The 21943-nt window shown below is 54.7% G+C and overlaps 6 protein-coding genes across 6 annotated transcripts; 2 read left to right on the forward strand and 4 right to left on the reverse strand.

Annotated features, from left to right (window-relative positions):
* Nucleotides 1-1778: 1778 nt before the first annotated feature.
* J4E83_009762 (uncharacterized protein) lies at nucleotides 1779-4028 on the reverse strand (the record flags this gene model as incomplete). The annotated part of the gene is made up of 3 exons (XM_049336647.1): nucleotides 1779-3739; nucleotides 3792-3957; nucleotides 4020-4028. 3 exons carry the CDS (start codon nucleotides 4026-4028, stop codon nucleotides 1779-1781), a joined length of 2136 nt encoding a protein of 711 aa, XP_049184229.1.
* A 900-nt stretch (nucleotides 4029-4928) lies between these two features.
* J4E83_009763 (uncharacterized protein) lies at nucleotides 4929-8410 on the forward strand (the record flags this gene model as incomplete). The annotated part of the gene is made up of 3 exons (XM_049336648.1): nucleotides 4929-4974; nucleotides 5026-7345; nucleotides 7525-8410. The coding sequence occupies 3 exons, from the start codon at nucleotides 4929-4931 to the stop codon at nucleotides 8408-8410; spliced, it is 3252 nt and encodes a 1083-aa protein (XP_049184230.1).
* Nucleotides 8411-9020: 610 nt separating this feature from the next.
* J4E83_009764 (uncharacterized protein) lies at nucleotides 9021-12911 on the forward strand (the record flags this gene model as incomplete). Its single annotated transcript, XM_049336649.1, has 2 exons — nucleotides 9021-12641; nucleotides 12702-12911. 2 exons carry the CDS (start codon nucleotides 9021-9023, stop codon nucleotides 12909-12911), a joined length of 3831 nt encoding a protein of 1276 aa, XP_049184231.1.
* A 2865-nt stretch (nucleotides 12912-15776) lies between these two features.
* On the reverse strand, nucleotides 15777-17131 carry J4E83_009765 (uncharacterized protein; the record flags this gene model as incomplete). The annotated part of the gene is made up of 2 exons (XM_049336650.1): nucleotides 15777-16946; nucleotides 17036-17131. The coding sequence occupies 2 exons, from the start codon at nucleotides 17129-17131 to the stop codon at nucleotides 15777-15779; spliced, it is 1266 nt and encodes a 421-aa protein (XP_049184232.1).
* Nucleotides 17132-17712: 581 nt separating this feature from the next.
* Nucleotides 17713-19281, reverse strand: J4E83_009766 (uncharacterized protein; the record flags this gene model as incomplete). Its single annotated transcript, XM_049336651.1, has 1 exon — nucleotides 17713-19281. The coding sequence occupies one exon, from the start codon at nucleotides 19279-19281 to the stop codon at nucleotides 17713-17715; it is 1569 nt and encodes a 522-aa protein (XP_049184233.1).
* An 877-nt stretch (nucleotides 19282-20158) lies between these two features.
* J4E83_009767 (uncharacterized protein) lies at nucleotides 20159-21551 on the reverse strand (the record flags this gene model as incomplete). Its single annotated transcript, XM_049336652.1, has 3 exons — nucleotides 20159-20601; nucleotides 20651-21026; nucleotides 21087-21551. 3 exons carry the CDS (start codon nucleotides 21549-21551, stop codon nucleotides 20159-20161), a joined length of 1284 nt encoding a protein of 427 aa, XP_049184234.1.
* Nucleotides 21552-21943: the final 392 nt, after the last annotated feature.

Raw genomic sequence — 21943 nt, forward strand, 5'->3', positions numbered from 1 at the left:
ATTGGCATCGTTACCTCTACTGTGAAGAGCAGGAGTACATTGATAGAATGCCTAAACGTGGGCATACCATCGATATAACACTATCTTACAAAAGAGAAAAACTAAACACCCTATAGCCTACATTAAGATGAAAACATGCAAAGTAGGGGACCTAACGTTAACGTCGGCTCTACGGTTTTCAGTTTCTCCCTTGTATCAAGTGGTCACCACCCCATTCATCTCATAATCCTTTCCCAAAACGTCATCCCCTCCCGTACATCCACTGCCTTAACCCTCATCTCCACCACTTTCTCCTCCCTCCCAGGCATCGTCAAAAACCCCATCCTTTGATTCCCTTCCACGATTAAGCTACACACCGAGATCGTCACAGTCTCCAATTCCGGCGCTCCGAGCCCGGCGATCAAGCTCGTAAGACTACCCTTCGGGCCTAGCTGTAAGCAGAGCTCGAGCATATCGTGTGCGTCTGTGTAGTCGATGTCGATGTGTTTAACAATCTCCCGGATAGGTTTTGGTAGGATGGCAAAAGCGGAGAGGACGGTGAGTTTGTAAGTTATTTCGCTTTTGATGTTGATGTGTAGGGTATCTCTGTCTGGGACGAAGAGGAGGGGTTTGGTCGTCACAGATCCGCTTCCATCTAAGTTGGAAACGGGGAGGTGGAGGTGATGCGGCTTAGCGAGGAATTTGCACTCGGCGGAGAAGAATTTGCTGGTTAGGTGCAAGGTGATGTCTCGGTTGACAGAGGGCAGGACTTTGTAATTTACTGAGTAGGGAATGCTTGCTGCTAGTACAGAGGCTGCGGAATTGGGCCGGCGAAATTTTATGTCGGCGTGGAGATGGCGTGGAGATGCATGGATGGCATTGTTCCAAGCGTATTTGATGATGCGGGTTTGGAGTTCTGCGGGAAGGGAGTCGAAGGAATTGAAGACTGATGCGGGTTCGTCTACAGGGGGTGTTGGCTGTGAATTTGGCTTGCCTTGCATAATGTTTGATTTTGGCATGTTTGAAGCGGTCTTGATAATCTTGATGGTATCGAGAGCGGTGATGATGGAAGAGGGAAAGGCGGATACTCGGTAGTATGCTGTAAGACTTCAAGAAACATAACGAAAGGCGAGGGCAGGACTTGGTGTTCTCTAATATATACAACATTAACTGATGAATTAACGTACCTTGGTTAAGATGTGGCAGTCACGCTGGGTTTAGACTAGACGGTACGCCCCAACCAAGGTATAGCCAAAAGACGATATACGCCACAGCCACCTCATACAGGACAAGTTTGAACAGGACTGCAGCCTACACTAACGTAGAAACATACGAAAGTAACTACCCAACGTAAAGGTAGGCTCCAGAGTGTTCAAGTTTTTCCTTATTTGATGCATCAAAAACATGAACAGACCGATAACCAGTGCTCACGACATATTTCTTAATGTTTTGTGATTACAGTACATGGATACCATACTTCATCGAAAGCCTTGCCCCAGCGATCCAAAACATGGAAGCCAAGGACCACATAAAGCGCCGATCCACCCATCCTGGTCCCATCTAAACAGGGACTTGAAAAGGAAAACCCGCACAACCCACGCCCGCTACGAAGAAGGTATGGAAAATCGCTCCCAGAAAACATGATAAAAGCTAGAGCACATGGTTGCGGATGTCGCCAGAGACGAACTCGCCTGGAACAGACCGCGTCATGTTTGCTATGGCAGCCATTAGCACGGAACCGAAGAAGAAAGAAGGGGTATCAGAGTCGGTGAGGATGTGGAGGTGCGGTCAGGCAGTGTTTATGACTCGCCTCCTGTTGATGCTGCGGGAGCACCTTCACCACCTCTGAATGATCCCCTTCCTCCGCGGCCTCCGCGTGCGCCTCGCTCGCCACCTCGTCCACCACGAGAAGCACCGCCACGGCCTCCGCGACCGCCGCGACCACCCTCGCTGTCTGAGGCACCTCCACTTCGGTAGCCGCCGCCTGAGACGCCACCACGGGTGCTGGCTTGCCAGCTGCCGGCTCCGTACCTAGGCTGGTTGGGACCAGGGCCGCGCTCGTTGTACACCTTGACGGTCTTGTTGTCTGGGCCGCCCCTAGCGTTCCTGACATCGTCCGCAACGCGACGAAGCGCACCGTGCATGTCCTGCGAGGTGGCGAAGTGGGCGACGAAGAAGTGCTTGATCTTCTCCATCTTCTCGACCTTGGACCTGTCTTCCTCTGCGAGCAGACCCTTGGCTTCTTCCTCATCCTTTACACCGGCGATAAAGAGACCCTTGCTCTCCTTGCGCTCGACGGGTTCCCGGGGAGCGGGAGATGTAGCCTTCTCCGGTGCGCCGGTGCCATTGGGCTTGACCTCGCTTGGAATGGACTTTTCAGCAGCATTTGCTGCTGTGTTGTTGGCCGGAGGCTGGGGTGTAGCGGCCTTGACGGACTCCTTGGGTGCAGCAGCAGGGGCGGGCGAGGGTCCGGTCCGTGCAGCCTGGCCGGCATTCTGCTTCTGCTGTTGAGGAACCGGTGGGGTCGCAACGGCAGGGCGGGGCTGCTGAGGAGCGTTCGCTGGTGGTCCGGCTGAACGACCTGGGGCAGGCGATGGCTGGGCGGAGGGGCTGGGGTTCACGGCAGCTGGGGGACCAGTGCTAGTGTTTGCAGCTGCGGGCTGAGTCTGGCCAGGTGCAACCTTTCCGCCTCGGTGAGCGAAGTTGAATCCCTGGGCCCTCATCTCAGTACCGATTCTGCCATTGTCAATATCCAGTACGAGCCAACCGTAAGCAGCATCCGCAAGGTTGAAGTTCCACATATTCTTGAAAGCGCTCTCGTCGATTTGGCCGCTCTGGGGACCAGGAGCAGGGCCACCGAATGGGTTGCCGCCGTTGGCTACGGTTGGCATCTTGTTTACTATGTCAAGTGCCAGTGCCAGCAGGCGTTGTTGAGATTCGCTGTCAGCGACCGCGGGCTCGACTTCAGTCTTGACTGTATCCCAAACATCGTTGAAGGAGGCCTTGGATGCAGCGAGCTTTCCGCGGTAATGGTCGAGGGTGGGGTTGACACTGAACTCGTTGTAGGAGCTACCGTAGCGGAAATGCAGACCCGCGGAGACGGAGAAGTCGGCCTTGAGCGTGACGGACAGCTGGTTGAGCAGGCCTTCGCGAGCGGGAGATGCGTGGGTGACGAATATGCGGGTTTCGGTCGGGTCGTATACGCGGTTGGCTGTGTCGACCAGTTCGCCCATCTGTAGCAGGGTAGTCCACATGGTGCCCTGTCCACCTGCAATGGTCGTCCTGCCCTCGCCGTTGTCGAAGAGCTTGTGCATGACGACAGCGCCACCGAGGCCGAGCAGGCGCAGCTTGACGCCACCTACATCGAGCAGCCGCGAATGCGCCTCATCGATGATGTGCAGGTTGTCCACCTTGTACTCGCCCGATCGCAGCTTCTCCAGGACCTGAACATCCTCGCAAGCACCCCACACGGTGTATACTGGCACGTTCAGGGTGTATGTCTTGTTGAGGAAGAGGGGCAGTTCTGAGAGTGGCAGGTGCTCCCGTGCGAAGCGCTCCTTGATAGGCGGTTGCGGAGGGGCTGTGGCAATAGAGCGCTTAACTGCATCTGACAACAGCGGTGAGTACTGTGCCACGTGCTTGAGAGTCTTCTCGGCGATGCGATCGAGTGAGCGGTCGTCGTAGAAGCCAAAGTCGCCGGTGTGGATGATGTAGTTTGCGCGGGCGTCGGCGGCGAGCTGGTTTAGCGATTGCAGGTTTCCTGGCTGATGTTAGCGATGAAACTGATGTTCTGGTGTTGTTATCGCCCTCACCTCGGACATCTGCAATGCACAACACTCGTACGCTTCCCTGCTGGATCACGCGGCCCTGGTTGGGGAGCAGCGGGACAGCTCCAGGCGCTGGGCCTGAGGGACCGCCGGGAGCGCCGCCATTAGGGAGGTAGTTGCCTGGGTAAGGGCGCGGCTGGTTGGGAGCTTGCTGGATGAGGTCAGTATCGATGTCACATGGTGTCAGACTGGAGCGGCAATTGCCAGACATACTGAAGCCATGGAGTCGGAGGCGGAGGGGTCGAGCAACGTGTCCTGGTGAGGTATGCAGATGGCTGGGGTGGGCGGCGGAGATAGGGTGGGGTATTACAATTTCGGAGTAAGAGAGAATGTAGTGGAAGAGCCTCCTCTTTAGTGATGGCAGCGGCGAGTTGTCTGGTCTGCCGTTGCTCCTTCTGTTTTTGCTAACAGCTTTCCGCCGCACAGACCCTGGCCTAGCGCGTCCTATCAAGTCGCGTTGGAGCTGTCTGGAACCTCTACATCTCCAGCTCCCCCAGCTTCCTCCATCCATTGAGCTTTGTTTTCTCATGGTATCGCTGTTTCTTCATCTCCTTTCTGTCATGCAAGCTTCTGACAAGATGGCTTCCCTCTGCGTTACCTCCGGGCATGCACATGGCATCACTGCCAGCCACCGCGGCCTCGTCTCCTAGCTACCTGAAGAGCTGTCACCTACTTCAGATGACGGCATTTGACACACTACTTCCTCCATAGGGCTTTTCTTCGGTCTCTCTACGAAGCAGCTTCAATGCTCGAGCTCAAGAACCTCTGCCAGCTCGCACAGTCGATCTCCAGCGCAGTCTACCGACGCACCAGGTCAGGCTCTACGACCACTAGCCAACAGAAACACCGAAAGGAGAGTCCCCACCGAAGGCTTTCCGCGCTGCTACGTGCTCGTGCAGCGTTTGCTTCTCGAGTTTGCCGCGCTCGTTTGCCATTGGTCGGTGAACCGGCTTACCTAACTTTTGGACCCTAATTTTTGGACCCACTAAAAAAGTTGAAATCCCACCTTCTTCTATCGAGCGGCGCTCTTTTTCACAACTGTAAATATCAAAGGTCTTCGCTGCCCCGCGATAGATCACCACAGCCTTGCTTTCTACACAACCACACCGTGAGAGCATCGCCATGGACGAGCAACAGTTTGTCCAGCTGCTCGAGGGCCTCATGGAGCGTATGTTACCCAACCCCGCTCTACCACAGAACCTGGACTGACTTTCTCCAGCCGACACCGAGCGTGTCAAATCCGCTACCTCTACCCTCAACAAGAACTACTACAACTCCCCCGCCTCTCTCAATGCCCTCCTTCAGATCCTCTGCGGCCACCCCAAGCCTCAACTCCGCCAACTGGCGGCCGTCGAGGCTAGGAAGCTGGTGACGAAGCACTGGGCCAACCTGCCTGCGGACCAGAAGAACTCTCTTCGCAACCAGCTGTTCCAGTTCACACTAAACGAGGACGTGACTCTCACACGGCACTCTGCTGCCCGCGTCATCTCGGCTATCGCGTCGCAAGACTTCGAAGATGGCGAGTGGGCTGACCTACCCGGCTACCTCCAGCAGGCTGCCACCAGCAACGAGGCGCGCCACCGTGAAGTCGGTACCTACATCATCTTCACCACGCTTGAGTCAGCGGGCGACTCGTTCCCCGGCAAGCAAGCCGATCTGTACAAGCTGTTCAGCTCCACCATCCAAGACCCCCAGAGCGTTGAAGTCAGGATCAACACCATGCTTGGTCTCAGCCGCTTAGCCATGCTGCTTGAGCCTGACGAGAGCCCCAAGGAGCTTGCTCTGTTCCAGGAGTCTATTCCTGGCATGGTCAACGTTCTGAAGACTACTGTCGATGAGGGTGACGAGGACCGCGCCATGCAAGCTTTCGAGGTCTTCCAGACTCTTCTTGGCTGCGAGTCCGCGCTTCTCGCAAAGCACTTTGGCGATCTCGTCCGCTTCATGCTCGAGCTTGCGTCAAGCACCAACGTCGAAGACGACTACCGTTCCCAGGCGCTCGCATTCCTCATGCAATGCGTTCGCTACAGGAAGCTCAAGGTGCAGGGTCTGAGGATTGGTGAGGAGATGACCCTGAAGGCTCTCCACATCGTCACCGAGCTCGGTGACCTCTCCAGCGAGGAGGAGGATGTCACTCCTGCCCGTTCCGCTCTTGGACTCCTCGATATCCTTGCCTCAAGCCTACCTCCCAGCCAAGTTGTCATTCCCCTTCTCAAGAACCTTGGCAACTACTTCCAGTCGCAGAACCCCGACTACCGTCAAGCCGGTATTCTGGCTCTTGGCATGTGTGTCGAGGGCGCGCCTGACTTCATTGCTACCCAGCTCAACGAGATCATGCCCATGGTCCTGCACTTGTTGGAGGACCCTGAGCTCAAGGTCCGAGCTGCCGCTCTCAACGGTGTCGCTCGCTTGGCTGATGACCTGGCCGAGGACGTTGGCAAGGAGCACGCCCGCCTGATCCCCGCCATGATCAAGAACTTCGACCTCGCCGCCAACAACATGCAGGGTTCGGATGACGAGCGCAACCTTTCTATTGTCCGTGGTAGCTGCCATGCTATCGATTCTCTCATCGAGGGTCTCGAGCCAGAGGACGCTGGCAAGTACGTACCTGAACTCATCCCACGCTTCAGCAAGCTCTTCCACCACGAAGACCTCAAGGTGAAGAGCGCAGCTATCGGTGCCGTTGGCTCCATCGCCTCTGCCGCTGAGACGGCCTTCATCCCCTTCTTCGCCCAGACCATGCAAGAGCTTTCGCCATACGTAAGGATCAAGGACAGCCAAGACGAGCTCGATCTCCGCGGTGTCACTTGCGATTCCATGGCCAAGATTGCGTCCGCTGTCGGCCCTGAGCCTTTCGAGCCATACGTTATGCCACTAATGGAGGCCTCCGAGGAAGCTCTGCACTTGGACCACCCCCGTCTCAGGGAGACCAGCTACATCCTTTGGAGTGTCCTGGCCAAGGTCTACGAGGAGGGTTTCGCTAAGTACCTTGCCGGCATCGTCAAGGGACTCAACGACTGCCTTGAGCAGGAGGAGACCAACCTTGATCTCGAGTTCGGTGAGGAGGCGGCAGACCTTGCCGGCCAAGAAGTTACCATCCAGGGCCAGAAGATCAAGGTCGCAGCTGCTAGCGATGACGACGACGATGACAGCGACCTGAACGAAGCTCTCATGGCCGGCGATGACGACGATGACTGGGATGACCTTGAGGGCGTCAGCGCGGTTGCCATGGAGAAGGAGATCGCGGCTGAAGTCTTCGGAGACATCATCACCCACACCCGCCGTGAATTCATCCCTTACATGGAGTCGACTGTCACCAAGCTGCTCGAACTTGTTGACCACTCCTACGAGGGTATTCGCAAGGCTGCTATCAGTACGCTCTGGCGCACCTTTGCCTGCCTCTTCGGCATGGCCGAGGGCGATGGTATGGGCAAGTGGCAGCCTGGTCTTCCTCTGAAGGTGGACATTCCCGATGAGCTGAAGAAGCTGGGTAACCTCGTCATGACTGCCACGATGACAATCTGGCAAGACGAGATGGACCGGTAAGTGCCTTCAACTTTCTTTCCTGACACACGTTGCAAAGATGACACAACTGTCGTTAATCCCAGCTCACTCCGATGCCAAAGTGCACTTGAGGTGAAAGCGAAATCACGACTGAGCAACTCCCAACTCTACTACATATACACGATGTATACCTGAGAATCTGGCTAACGTTCTCCAGTGGCACTGTCACCGACATCAACCGTGATGTCGCGGCTACGCTCAAGGTCTGCGGACCGGCTATCTTGTTGACCGACAACGGCACCGTTGTACCTGATCTTTGCCAGCACCTGCTTGCTGTCATCACCAAGCGTCACCCTTGCCAGCAAGATCTCGGCGACGAGGCTGAGGAGGAGATCATGGATGAATCCTCCGAGTACGACTGGCTCGTGATTGAGACAGCCCTTGAGGCCGTCACCTGCCTCTCTGTCGCACTTGGCGAGCAGTTCGCTGAACTGTGGAAAATGTTCGAAAAGCCAATCGTCAAGTACGCCAGCAGCCAGGAATCCACTGAGCGCAGCGCTGCCGTTGGCGCCATTGCTGAGTGTGTCGGCAACATGGGTGCCGCCTGCACTCCCTACACCACTAGCATGTTGAAGCTCTTCCTCCACCGCCTCTCAGATGAGGACCCAGAGACCAAGTCCAACGCTGTCTACGGTATTGGCCTCCTGTGCGAGAAGACGACGAATGACGACGAGATCCTCAAGTCATTGCCTACCATCTTCTCCAAGCTCGAGCCTCTGCTCGATGCTCAGGACCAAGCACGTCTTCTTGACAACACGGCTGGATGCGTCAGCCGGTTCATCGCGAAACACCCCAGCAAGCTTCCCATTGCCGAGGTACTGCCCCGCTTGGTGCAGCTCCTGCCTCTGCGCGAGGACTACGAGGAGAACAAGCCTGTGTTCGGCATGATTGTCAAGCTCTACCAACTCAACGAGCCCACGGTGCAGCAGCTCACGTCTACGCTGATGCCCGTGTTCGAGAAGGTTCTCGGCCCGCCTGAGGACCAGCTCGAGGACGAGACGCGCTCGCAGCTTGTTGAGCTGGTGCAGCATCTGCGCAAGTAGGAAGGTTTCGTTTTGCTAAAAGAGAGGGATACCCGTCGAAAGACACACGTGATGGATTTAGGCATGGGATGGTGGGATGGGATATAGATACGGATTTACGATACCATGCAATGAATGAATGTTCAATATAGAGACTGCACTGAACTTGAACGTGTTGAAAAGTGACAATCTTGTGTTGGGTGGCTGAGACGCGTGACAAGGGGCCCATGCTTCCTGTTCCTGGGCCGGCGCGCGCCATTTATCCAAGCTGGAGCAGTGACGTCTGCACCCCAGACACTTGCGGCTGCCTGTGCGCCCACGCCTCACAACAACTCCTGCATTCTCCACAGCGAGCGGTTCCTTTACAACGCCATCCCATTCCGTGCGCATTCATTCACTAGCTTCATGACTACGCGCGAGTGCTAGACGCTGCTGGATCGCGTTCGCCTCGTACATAGCTTCCGACAGCTTCGCCCGCCACCTCGGCTCGAACGTGTAGTCCTCACCACCCACCGTCCACCATCGCCCTTACATCGTCCGTTCCTTCGCACTCTTCCATATCCAGTCGCATATAGCTCTTCTTACGATATCGCATCGCGACCGGCCCCAGCGCCCAGGCGCATCGCATAAGATGGTGCAGCCAAGCACGCGAGGATGGAAGGCCATGACGTTTGGCCTGCTCTCCATCCTCACCGGATCAGCTCTCGCAGGGCCAGACCTGACGTCCAAACACGAGAAGGGAAGATGCGCGATCCGCGGGCAATGCGGGAAGCAGAGCTTCTTCGGGTCAGAGCTGCCCTGCCCTGACAACGGCCCGGCCAAGACGCCGGACAGCGATGTGCGGAAGAAGCTGGTCGACATCTGCGGCAGTCAGTGGTCAGACACCGACATTTGCTGCGACGAAGACCAACTCGACGCCCTCAAGACGAACCTCGACCGCGCCACGCCCATCATCAACGCCTGCCCTGCCTGCAAAGAGAACTTCTACAACCTCTTCTGCACATTCACCTGCTCTCCCGACCAATCCACCTTCATCAACGTCACGCGAACCGAGCCCAAAGGAGACAAGTACCTGGTCACCGAACTAGACAACCTGGTATCTGACAAGTACGCGTCAACCTTCTACGACAGCTGTAAGGATGTCAAGTTCGGTGCGACAAACGGCAAGGCTATGGACTTTATTGGAGGTGGCGCAAAGAACTATACACAATTCCTGAAGTTTCTGGGCGACAAGAAGTTTCTGGGTTCGCCCTTCCAAATCAACTTTCCTCGGCCCAGCGAAGACGAGTTCCCTGGAATGGATGCCATGAACAAACACGCCTACCCATGCGACACTGACGACGAGAAGTATCGTTGCGCCTGCCTCGACTGTGGTGGATCATGCACTGAACTGCCAGAAGTGCAAGAGGAGAAGCAATGCCACGTCGGTCTGCTGCCCTGCCTATCCTTCGCTGTCATCATCATCTACTCCTTCTTCCTCGGCTTGCTCTGCACTGCTGTCGCAGGACACGTTGCTTACAAGAATCACTCGAAACACAAGACCGAGCGTATGCGCCTGTTGCAGGACACGAGCCCTAGCGACGATGAGGACGAGGGCGATATCGTACACAACGTTGGCATGCTGGATCGCCCCACTAAGCACTACTTCATCAATACGTGGTGCGATCGCATGTTCAGCCGTCTCGGTTACATCTGCGCTCGCTTCCCTGCCATTACCATCGTCACCAGCGTCATTGTGGTTGGCCTGATGAGCTTGGGATGGTTGCGCTTCCAGATCGAGACCGACCCTGTCAATCTATGGGTCTCTCCTGATTCCGCTGCCGCGCAAGAGAAGACCTTCTTCGATGAGAAATTCGGCCCCTTCTTCCGTGCTGAACAGGCTTTCCTTGTCAACGATACCCACGGACAAGCCGGACCCGTTCTCAGTTACGAGACTTTGGATTGGTGGTTTGGCGTTGAGAACCAGATCCAGCGTCTTAAGTCTTACGAGCACGGCGTCACTCTCGACAAGGTCTGCTTCAAGCCAGTAGGCGACGACTGTGTTGTTCAGTCTGTGACTGGATACTTCCAAGGCGACTTTGCCAATGTCTCTCCCGACAGCTGGCAAGACGACCTACTGCAATGTGTCGACAACCCTTCTCAGTGCTTGCCAACCTTCCAGCAGCCGCTCGACCCTCATCTTCTCTTTGGTGGCGTCAACGAGACCGTTCTGGACGCGAAAGCGCTCGTCGTTACATGGGTTGTGCAGAATTTTCCCAAGGGCACCCCAGAAGAACAGCGCGCCATGGACTTTGAGAACGAGATGAAGAACTACCTCAAGTTCGTGTCTGATGAAGCTCACAAGAGAGGTCTCCGACTGAGTTTCAACACTGAGGTCAGTCTTGAGCAGGAGCTGAGCAAGAGCACCAACACGGATGCCAAGATCGTGGTCATCAGCTACATCATCATGTTCCTGTATGCATCCCTGGCTTTGGGCTCTACCACGCTCACCGTAAAATCTGTTCTTCGCAACCCAGCGAACGCATTCGTACAGTCCAAGTTCATGCTCGGTACTGTTGGCATTCTGATTGTGCTCATGTCTGTGTCTGCATCGGTCGGATTGTTCTCGGCAGCAGGTATCAAAGTCACCCTGATCATCGCAGAGGTTATTCCGTTCCTTGTTCTGGCTGTTGGTGTTGACAACATCTTCCTCATTGTACACGAGTTTGAGCGCATCAACATCAGCCACCCCGAAGGCAGCATCCCAGAACGTGTATCACGTGCACTTGGACGCATGGGGCCTTCTATTCTGCTCTCTGCGCTCACAGAGACCACCGCATTCGCTCTTGGGTGTGCCGTAGGGATGCCTGCCGTGCGAAACTTCGCCGCGTACGCTGCAGGCGCTGTCTTCATCAACGCTATCCTCCAAGTCACCATGTTCATTGCTGTTCTAGCTCTGAATCAGCAACGTGTGGAGAACAACCGAGCTGACTGCTTCCCGTGTGTTCGTGTCGGTCGTGCTGATCCCGGATACCTAAACGGCGGCATGGGATACGGCGCTGGTGAGGAAGGCGCACTTCAGCGATTCATCCGCAAGACCTATGCTCCGGCGATATTGGGAAAGAAGACGAAGGTCGGCATCATTGCGCTATTCTTTGGAATCTTCACGGCTGGTCTCGCCCTCTTCCCAAGTGTGGAGCTAGGCCTTGATCAACGCATTGCTATCCCCAGCGATTCTTATCTCATTCCTTACTTCAACGATCTTTACGACTACCTAGATGTCGGCCCGCCAGTCTACTTTGTCACCAAGGAGCTGAACGTTACCGAACGGAAGCCTCAAAAGGAGCTTTGTGGACGCTTCTCCACCTGCGATCGAGAGAGCTTGGCCAACATCATCGAAGCGGAGCGCAAGCGACCTGAGGTCTCGCATCTCGCAGCTTCAGCCGCCAACTGGCTTGATGACTTCTTCCTATGGCTCAACCCCGAGAACGAGAAGTGCTGCGTCGACGACAAAGGCAAGCCGTGTTTCCAGGGTCGTCAACCACCTTGGAACATGACTTTGTCGGGCATGCCCGAAGGCGAGGAGTTCATCCACTATCTCCAACTCTGGATCGACGCACCGACTACAGAAGACTGCCCGCTAGGAGGAAAGGCTGCTTACTCTGACGCTCTAGTCATTGACTCGAAGCACCTCACCATCCCCGCATCACACTTCCGCACTTCGCACACGCCGCTCCGCTCGCAGAGTGACTTCATCTCTGCCTACACGGCCGCACGACGCATTTCGAAAGAAATCTCCAAGGACGTCGACACGGAAGTCTTCCCCTACTCCAAGTTCTACATCTTCTTCGACCAATACACTACCATCGTCCGTCTAGCCGGCGCCCTCATCGGCTCCGCCCTCGCCGCCGTCCTCGTCATCACCACCATCATGCTCGGCTCCCTAGCCACAGGTCTCGTCGTCACCCTTGTGGTCGGCATGACAGTCTCTGCCATCATCGGCTCCATGGCTGTCCTCGGCGTATCCCTCAACGCCGTCTCGCTCGTCAACCTCATCATCTGCGTCGGTATCAGCGTTGAGTTCACAGCGCACATTGCCCGTGCATTCACCTTCCCCAGCCGCGCTACCATGGAGAAGGCACCCAGACACCGCTTCCGCGGTCGTGACGCCCGCGCTTGGACCGCCATGGTTAACGTCGCAAGCAGCGTCATCAGCGGTATTACCATCACTAAGATCCTCGGCGTGGGTGTCTTGGCTTTCACGAGGAGTAAGGTATGTCATATCAAAATCCCCACTTTCCCCTTCCGTTCCCCCTTACTAACAACTCCTCAGATCTTCGAGATATACTACTTCCGCGTTTGGGTCGCCCTCGTTCTTTGGGCTTCAACACACGCTCTTGTTCTCCTCCCCGTTCTCCTATCATTGGTGGGAGGTGGAGGCTACGTCGACCCAGAGAGTGATGGCGGGCTTGAACAGGATCTTAGAAGACGCCAGTACCCTGCGCTACTCGCTGAGGACGACGAGTATGATAGCGATGACTAGGATCATGGTTTCTTGGGGAAGCGTTGGTGTAGTATGTTTTGAAGATGTGGGTTTGGGATGCATGGATGGCGTTTTCCGGTGGGTTTGGCTTTTTCCGATGAGAGAGAGGGAAGGGGGGAATGAAGGAGAGGGATGCGATTGAGAGAGAGGGAGGGGTGATGATGTAATTGTCTCCGTCTTTCCGGCTCTTAAATGTAGGCTGGTATGCATTACGCTATAGGATTAATTTGATCATATATTGTGCAAATGTAAGACATTCATGTTCTCGTTTCAATGTGGAAACACAATTTGCATCTTTGTAGTTGCCTACACCACACCACCCAACCCCTAACGAGAGCTTGACTGCTTGTTGAAGCAAACGTGTTCTAGCTACTATTATAGTGTCTGTCCCCGCAGTTGATCTCCCTGTTTCCATACCTTTTTGTTAAACGCATCGCTAATAGATACTTTGACGTAGACAGGCTGTGTTTTCCACCCGGAATTATACGTCAACCGCGGGATATGTACCAAGAATTAGTACCTATATCATGTTATCTCAAACAGAATGCAAGAGTAAACGCTGCTCGTCGGCGTCTAGCTCACATTCTCTTTAGGTCCAGGGAGAGCATGTTAAGATAAACAGGTTAGTAGCCAACAAAAACAAGATACCAAGTCTCGTTCGGGTTGGCAGATATCATAGACTCTAGCGAATACACATGCCATTCACAATCTCAAACACAAGGCAAAACACTACAACGTCGCCGTTCTAGCTTACATCTCATTCACGCATTCACGTGTAGATGCCTAACTATACCTCTACCTCTAGTTTCCCTTAAAGCCGGACGGATACATATCCGATGCCACCTTCATGTGCATGCGTAACACGACGATGTTACCGTCTAGCTCCTGTACGGACAGGTGTGGTCGAGTTATTCGTGGCGTATACGCGGTATGGTTTCGCGTAGTTTATGCACGAAGCGCAACAAGGTCGCTGTCTGGCGAGTGTATGTGTGTATTTGGGGAAGTGGGGCGTGGTGGATGGGTTGGGTGGTTTTGTATAGTATGTATATCAGGCACTACGATGTCGCTGTGTGGCTTATAGATAATTGTATCTAGTAAAGTATACTGTAGCGGATACGTTGTATAATTCTACGTCGTATGAAGACTAAACACGGTAACGTCGTCGTCTAGCTCATGTGTGCATGTATCCGGTAAGGTGTAGCGTGGCGGATACATCATATCAATCCTCTTCGTATACCTACCAAACGCTGCAACGTCGCCGCCTAGCTTATATCCTATCCACACATTCACACTACACCCTGCTAGATACATGCACATCAACCTCTTTACAATCACATCAAACACAGCAACGTAGCCGTCAGACTCATATATTATCCACTACCAAACCCCCATATTCCATCACTGCATAGGGCAGAACCCCAAGCAAGCGGTAACGAGAGCCTCCGAACAGCTACATTCAGTATCCACATCACATAGATAACAACAGCCGTCAGGGTCGCAGCCTACATACCATCTCTTCTTATCCGGATCACGTGCACGCGCCGGTACGTGAGGAACCACCAGATTAGCCGGGCGCTGGGACGACAATGGCGGCAAAAGAGTGATTTGGTGCGCCGCCGGGACGGGCTGTGCTGTGCGATTCGAAGGAGTTGGCGGTGCTGTTGGCGCTAGTGAAGGTGATGGTGTAGGTACTTCCTCAGTTTCCCTCAACTCTTCACTCCCAGAACGACGCAAACTTTCTGCATACAGACGACTACCATCCTCGTTCATGAGCTCGGTGAACCTCGAATCACCAGACTTGCGGCCTTCAGTGCGATCGGGAGGTGCGAGCGATGAGGCTGAGGACTCATGTAGGCTCCTGGGTCTCTCGTTCGGATCGAGAAGTGTATGGGATGAGCCATTGTGGGCGCCCAGCTGATCTTCTGAGTCAGCTCCACCACGCATGAATATCATGTCGTCTCGAGAGGGCTCTGTTTGGACGTAGTGAGAGTATTGAGGAGCGATGCCTCTATGGCTGAAATACGCTCGTGCAGTTTCTGATGCCGGCAGGCGACCTGGTGTGACTATCCATGCGCGACTTTGACCGTCTCGGGTTCTCGCTATGGTAGACAGCGTAGGGTTTCGTGGGGGAAGGCCATCTCCAAAGTGAAGGTCGTCGGACTCGCTCTCGGAACCGCTGCAGATGTCATAATCGATTGAGCCTGACTGGCTCATCGGGCCTTCGACTTCAACAACTTCAGCATATCTCCGTTGGTCCCTCAATACCACAGCCGACGCTGAAGATAGAAGGCGAAGCTGTTGCAGTGTTGATCTGAGTCGTGAAACCACGGGGGGAACAACTGGAGCCGCAGGCGAATGTTCAACGAGCGTTGTTTGACCACTGTTCAATTGCGATGGGCTAACATATGCTCCTTGCGGGTGCGATGGGTTCACACATGCTCCCGGTGTATGCGGGGTGGCTGACGACGAGAGAGCTTCGACGACAGTTGCTGGACCACTTGCGACTTGCGATGAATTGTCTAAGGATGCTACGAAGTGTGGGGTTGGCGCGAAGCCAGGCGGAGACGTTGCTGCATGTGTTGCTGACAGCTAATCAGTAATCGAGCCGAGAGGCGACATCGAGCTGAGAGGCGACGGATGGTATGCGGTATTGTAGGCGTTGTTGTACTGCACATCCTTCCAGTCTGGCAGAGCCGCAAATTCTGCATCGGACATGAAGGCGGGATGCGAACCTGGCCGCTTGTTGTGAGTGTATTCGACCGGACGCTTCAGCCACAGGCTTGCGACATGCTGTCTCCGATGTCGCTCCTGTAATCGAGTCACCCAGCTTTGCGCTTCTTCCGGCTCTTGCTCTTCTTGCTCTTCCTACGAGCCGACCTCGTCAGCCCAGCTGCGTCCCTTCTCCATGGGCGATGGCAGGCCGAAATCGTCTGTGTCCTTCACCTTCTCCTTCACCTTCTCCTCTGCAGGTGCCTTGCCCTTGGCAGAGGGTAGTTCTGGGAAGTCTGACGCTGAGGGCGGGACGTTGTCGCGCTTTTCCCGAGTGTTTGCCGGCCTCTCATCGGATCCTCGGTAGTCGCCACGGCCACCCCTGCTGCCACGGCCTCTACCTCTGCCTCGTCCGCGGCTAGACTGTCCGGCAGGCTCATGGTAGTCTTCGCCTCCGTTGTGTCCGTTGTCGACCGGTCTCGAGGGTGCGATGCCACCATGCGCGCCACGTGCAGCGCCTCGTCGCTTCTCGTCTCCAGTGCCAGAGAAGCCATCTTCTTTCTCAAAGTCCCACTCCCTGCCCCCTTGCGCATTGAGCTTGCGCTGGCGGTTCTTCTCGCGTTCGCCCATCATCTGTTGGCGACTCTGGCGCTCTGCCTTCTGCTTCTCTGCGAGAGCCTTCTTTCGCTCTATATCCTGCTTCTGCATGACGGCTTCGCGTGCCTCGAAATTGCCCTTGTCGGCCTCGGCGCGAGCATGGGCGCTCTGACGGGCTTCGTTCTTAATGCGCATGTTGGCTAGCTTCGTGTTCAGCTCCTCTTCTGTCAGGCGCGTGCGTGCAGGGCCGCCAGTCAGGCCTCTGTCTCCGCGCACGGCGTGTGTGGTCTTCTCCTTGGGCTCGGTGGGTGCAGAGGGAGGGGCTGAGTTGTCTGCGACATCGGCAGTGGCAGCCGCGGTCGGCGCAGCTTCCTTCGGTGCCTCTGGAGCCTTCTTGCCGTTTTCTTCTAGTCGAATGTCGGTGTTGTGCCCGCCGCGACCTCGTCCACGGCCCCTTCCTCGACCACGGCCGCGACCTCCTCTTTCGGCGTTCCTTGGCTCACGAGGCGCATGGGGTGCGAGGTGCGCTTGCGGTGCGGTCGGCGGTTGTACTTCCTCGGGAACGAACTCGGGGGCGGAAGCTTGTAGCTCGATAGGGTTCTGCTCGACGACTGGCTCGGCGATAGGTGTGATGTCGTCGTCGAAGAAAAGGTCGTCTGTGCTTGCCGTCTGAGCGAATGGATCTATTGACGGGTCGTCGAAGGCGGGGTCGTAGGACGTGTTGTCCATCTGGCGGGAGTTAGTCTTGCATATGAAGCAGAGACCTACTCCAAAAGGAGGAGAGACGTCAGGGGCAAAGAGTGTATAAGTCAACATACCTGTGCTGGCGCTGCTTCTGGTTGAGCGACGGTGACCTCGGGCGCTCCTGTTTGGTCCGTCTCGTCAGGCTGGGTAGCCCATTTTGACTTGAGCATGATGACTAATAACGAGTAGTGCTAGAAATAGTATCTAGAACGAAGTATGGAGTTGGACGTTATTTAGCGATGTTGGGTAGCGATGTGAGGAGTCTTTGGTCGTTGCGGCTGGCCGAATTACTTGCAGGAACCCTGGCACCCAAGTCCGTGCGGCAACACCTCCCCGCACCTGCAGTCTAGACCCGATGGGTCCTTCCCCCACGTCCATGGTTCTGTGACAGCTACTCCAAAGCGTACTCGCTGCTTCTTACATGATCCTGTGTGCACTCGAATCATGGCAATGGCCCCTAAAAACCCATGTGTACAGCTCATACACGGCAGAATTGAACAGGTGTCTTGCAACCTACATCAAGCTCACGAGCAGCGGTTTGCTACATACCAAGGCAATGTAGACTCCAGACATTATTATTATTCTGCTAATCTTGCTACCACTAAAGGAGACCACAACATGAAAATACCTAGCTCTGTGACACATCCCACCAGCCCAGAACGCCGTCGCTAAGTCGTAGAGATGATATACAAGGCCATCCAGCCAATAAAGTTACAAACGCATTAAAAGACAACAAAACTCCGCAAAACAGCTACTCAGGCTCTCCGCTTGAACCAGGCAGGACATCATCAACCCGAACAACAGAAGCAACATACGGATACACCGGAACACCAGACCCATGCGTATACCCATCTTGCCCATCCCCCCAAGACAAGCTCTCCTGCGCAAGCCAAACCCGTCCTCCCTCAGACTCAGACTTTGAACAAAACGTCAAAGCCACGACTCCCTTCCCAGGCTCAAGCGGCGTAGACTCGCGGCTCTGCTGCCGCGAAGAACCCGGTGAGAGTTCCGGTGGATCCGTTGGTTGGTCTTCAAGCCAGCCAAGTACCTTTTGGCTCACGGTTTCTGTGAGCGGGTTGCCGACGTTGTCGAAATCCTGGCCGGCGAAGGTGTACTTGATGATACCGGGGTCTGCGAAGGAGGGGGCGTGGGAAGGGCGTTTTGGGGCGGCGAGACGCATTTCGTGCTCGACGGACGCTAGGGTGCGAGAAGGAATTGGCGGCTTTGTTGATACAGAACCGGAGATGGGGGACTTGTAACCCGTGGAGATGGGAGCGCTGATCTTTGAGATGCCTTCAGCCTTGACTTTCGCAAACAACTCGTCGAGAGCTGATGGAACCGTCAAATCGGCTTCAGTCAAGCCCGTCTCAATCGGCGTGATCACAAAGCCGTTGTCGTCAAAACACTTGCGAACTGGCTTGCCAATCAAGGCATGTGCCCATTCCAATTCATACACCGGCTCCTCCCGATGGAACTCGGCGTCAACAGAAACCCTGTACTTGCAGCGAATCAGCCTCTGGCGCGGCGTCTCCATGTTTTCGTACAGCGCGGCTTCTAGAGCCTTACGTTGGGCGACAACACCGTACGCCTTTTCAAACGCTTTTGCGTTTTCGGTAAGCCATCCCGGGGCGGTGTCTTCTTTTGTGAGGGTGATGGAGACGGGTGGAGTTTGGGCGACTACGATCTTTCCGAAGAGGAATGCTGGGGCGGTTGGGTTGAGCATGCTGACGTGTGTGGTGGTGAGTTTTGGAGGGGAAGGAGAAGTCTTGAGTAGGCTGACTTGTGTGGTGGTGGGTTTTGGAAGAGAACAAGGAGCGGTCTTGGGATAAGATATACTTTTGGGCTCTTGTTCGACTTTGGTTTGGTTGCTGGCTACCTTGGTTGGAGCGTTGTTCTTGGAGCCAGTAGGGACGTCTTCGGATACAACAACGGGCAGATATGTGCAGAGCTGCGGTTGCGATGTAGCGGTCTTGGTACCGGTGGTGGTGTGTGTTCCAGTAAGAGCCTCAACGTTGGTGACGGCCTTCTCTTGGATGGCCAACTCGTCTCGAGAAAGATGGGACGACTCCACGATGACCTGCGCAGAGTCTTTTACCATGGCCGCCGGTCCTTCATTTCCATTAACGTCTCCTTTTACAGGTGCAGCCTTGATGATAACGATGGTAGCGACCGGCGGATACGAAGCCTTGTTCGCGGTAGTCTTCTCGGCGGCGGCGGTGCGCTTCGCCAGCGCCTTCTCTTTCTGTGCCTTCTTGTGGTTCTTCAGGCCCTTGTTCTTCTTGCACGCGACGTCGCCGGTAGCGTCCTTGCGAGGAGCCATGTTTGCGGTTCGTAGTGAGAGTGCGACTAGGTACTGTCAGGGGTGCTTCACATCACCGACGCAAGTCCTGACTTACATATATTAATGACAGTAGTATAAGCGAGAATATGGTACAGTGCACAAGAACAGAGCGAGAACTTCGGTTCAAGACAACTAGGTATACGCAATAAAGCGGGCGATTATACAGGAGAGTCGAACGAATGTAGCGAGCCTCGTCCAGTGCTTTCGGGCTGCGGGCGATGGTGTTGCGCGGGTAAGATAACCTGTGGTGGAGCGCAAGCAGGTTGAGCGTACGCTGGCCGCGGTAAGGTATCGACTACTACGAGTGTCGCGCGCTGTATTAGACACTAGTACCGTGAGAGTGGAAGTGATGTAATATTGTGAACAATGGCGTCCGTGCGTTGAGACAAAGTAAGAGTGAAAGGAATGACAGTGTGACTAAACAGGCATTGTTTGACAATCAAATTGTTCAGAACGGCTCGGTCATCACGTGGAGTTGGCAAAGCCTAAAAATTTGGAAGGAGAAGTATGATGTCGTGAGACAGATGTGGTATAAAGTATCTGTAGGACGGCTACAGCGCTCCGATATTACCACACCGGTCCAATCCAATAAGAATTCCTGGAGTCAAAATGACCTTGACAACGCGTACTACTGACCTGACCTTGGCGAAGATCCTACATCCAGGCTCCGAGCTTTCGTAGAACGTCTGGCGCTACTTCGTCACCTTACTCTAGATAAGCAACAGCACATGCGCCGAAGAAGTCTTGTGGGGTGAGTTACCTTGCACCGCTCGTTGTAAGCAGGTATCTCGAAGATGAGAGCACATGAGCTGTAGGAGTAGTTGATGTCTGCCATATTGCCGTACTGTGTAGATAGTCAGTAGAAGTTCAAGAGCGCGTGCGTAAAACTACTCACCGCAAGGAAGCCGAACTGTAGATTAGTTGTAGTAGCACAATTCAACCATCGAACATGGAGTCTGTCGTGGGGGTATTGGGCGTAGATCTCGCTCCAAGTGTCATCCTCGTCGCCACCAACACTTGACATGACGGGGGCTGAGAGCTTCTTACCGATACGCGCGAATTGTAGGTGCTTTTGGTCGTCATCTTCATCGGTACGGTTCTCCGACCTGTCGTCTTCTTCGTCTTCTTCGTCTTCTCCCGAAGTCAAAAGTACGGGACGAACGCGCGTCTTGATGCCCAGCGAGCGAAATACCTCATATGCCATAAAATCTGAGCCTTTGAGTAGGGCGGGTAGAGCCTTCGAGCCCTCCTTGGTGGCGTGAGCATATGCATGATCGCAGTACTTTCCGAGGTAACCGCCTGGAATGATGTCAGTGATGTTCCCACAGTGATTAAGCTTATCACAAACCTTTGGCCATGAATTCCGGACTGTTCAAAGCGTTCGCCACCTCGCGATAGAGCGGCAGCTGTTTGAAATCCAGCGCGTCGGCGTGTCCTGCAAGCTCGCCAAGACCTCGGCGCACGAAGAGGTTGTATGTAAGGGTTATGCGATGACCCGCAGTGACTTCGAGGACCTCATGCTCACAGTCGCTGTAGAAAGCTGCCCACTGTGCAACGTTGGCGTCGCCAGACCAATCGAACGTAGTGGTATGGCCTTTGTGGCGGACAACGAGCTGGCCTCCTTCGTGAGCGCACGGCAGACAGACGACGAGTGAGCCGAATTGCATCTCGGAACGTGGCGTATCGACGTGTGGCTTGAACAGACCTGACGGTGCTCCGTATACCTGAGTTGACTGTCAGCATGTCTCGATCATTGGAATGGGAGGAAGCGATAAGGCGCGCACATTCAACTTGTAGAGCTCTGCTCGAACACCCTGTGACTGATCCGGAGACAGTGGAAGTAACGCTTGCGCAACAACATCGATGATGCCGGTCTCATAGGGACAGAAGTTGGTGGAGAAGGCAGAGGTGTCGAGCTTGGAGGCCTTGCGATACGACTCGTCGATGATGTCCTTGCCCTTGTATCCGAATCCAGCAGGCTCAGTGCCTTCGAGGAGCTTCGCAAGTGAACCATCCACTTCACCCTTACTGCCGACTTGGAGAGGTAGGATTAATTTTTCGATGGCGCTTGAAGAGTCCCAGCGGATGGTGATCGCCGAGCTAGGGCGGATGTTGGCGTCATCCGGGCTGCTGAGAGAGCCGCCGCACGCGTACGTGGAATGTGTAAGTATATCCTGGAGAGCCTTAACGATAGGCTCAATCGGATTGTTATCAGCCGCCTGAGCGTCGTCGCGGTCGTTGCTAGCCATATCTGCAGTCTGTGTACGTAGAGTTTGTGAGTAAAAGGCAAGAGCGCGTTTTATATGCAAAAGTCGAAAGAGCTTGAAGATGACACGTTATCACGTGTACTCGCGAGTAGTCCAACTTGATTGGGGGGAGGGTTGCCTATCACTAGGCAACAACGCCCTTGTGTTCCCTGTAATCTTCGTCCTATGGTACTGCGGTGACGCTACGAGGACGAGCGACTCACAACTTCCGAAATTCATATGTACCCATTTAATTAGGTCCTCTCGAAAAGAGAACTATGGTCAACACAAGAGCTTGTGTTCCCTGTACCACCTACCCTGTGCGTTGCGCGTGGGAGCGAGACGAAGGAAGTCAACACAAACATATCATTCGACGCAGCAGAAGCAGCTCAAGG

This window comes from Alternaria metachromatica (genome assembly GCF_023757995.1).
Source record: "Alternaria metachromatica strain BMP 0045 chromosome Unknown scaffold_36, whole genome shotgun sequence".
Taxonomy (NCBI): Eukaryota; Fungi; Ascomycota; class Dothideomycetes; order Pleosporales; family Pleosporaceae; genus Alternaria; species Alternaria metachromatica.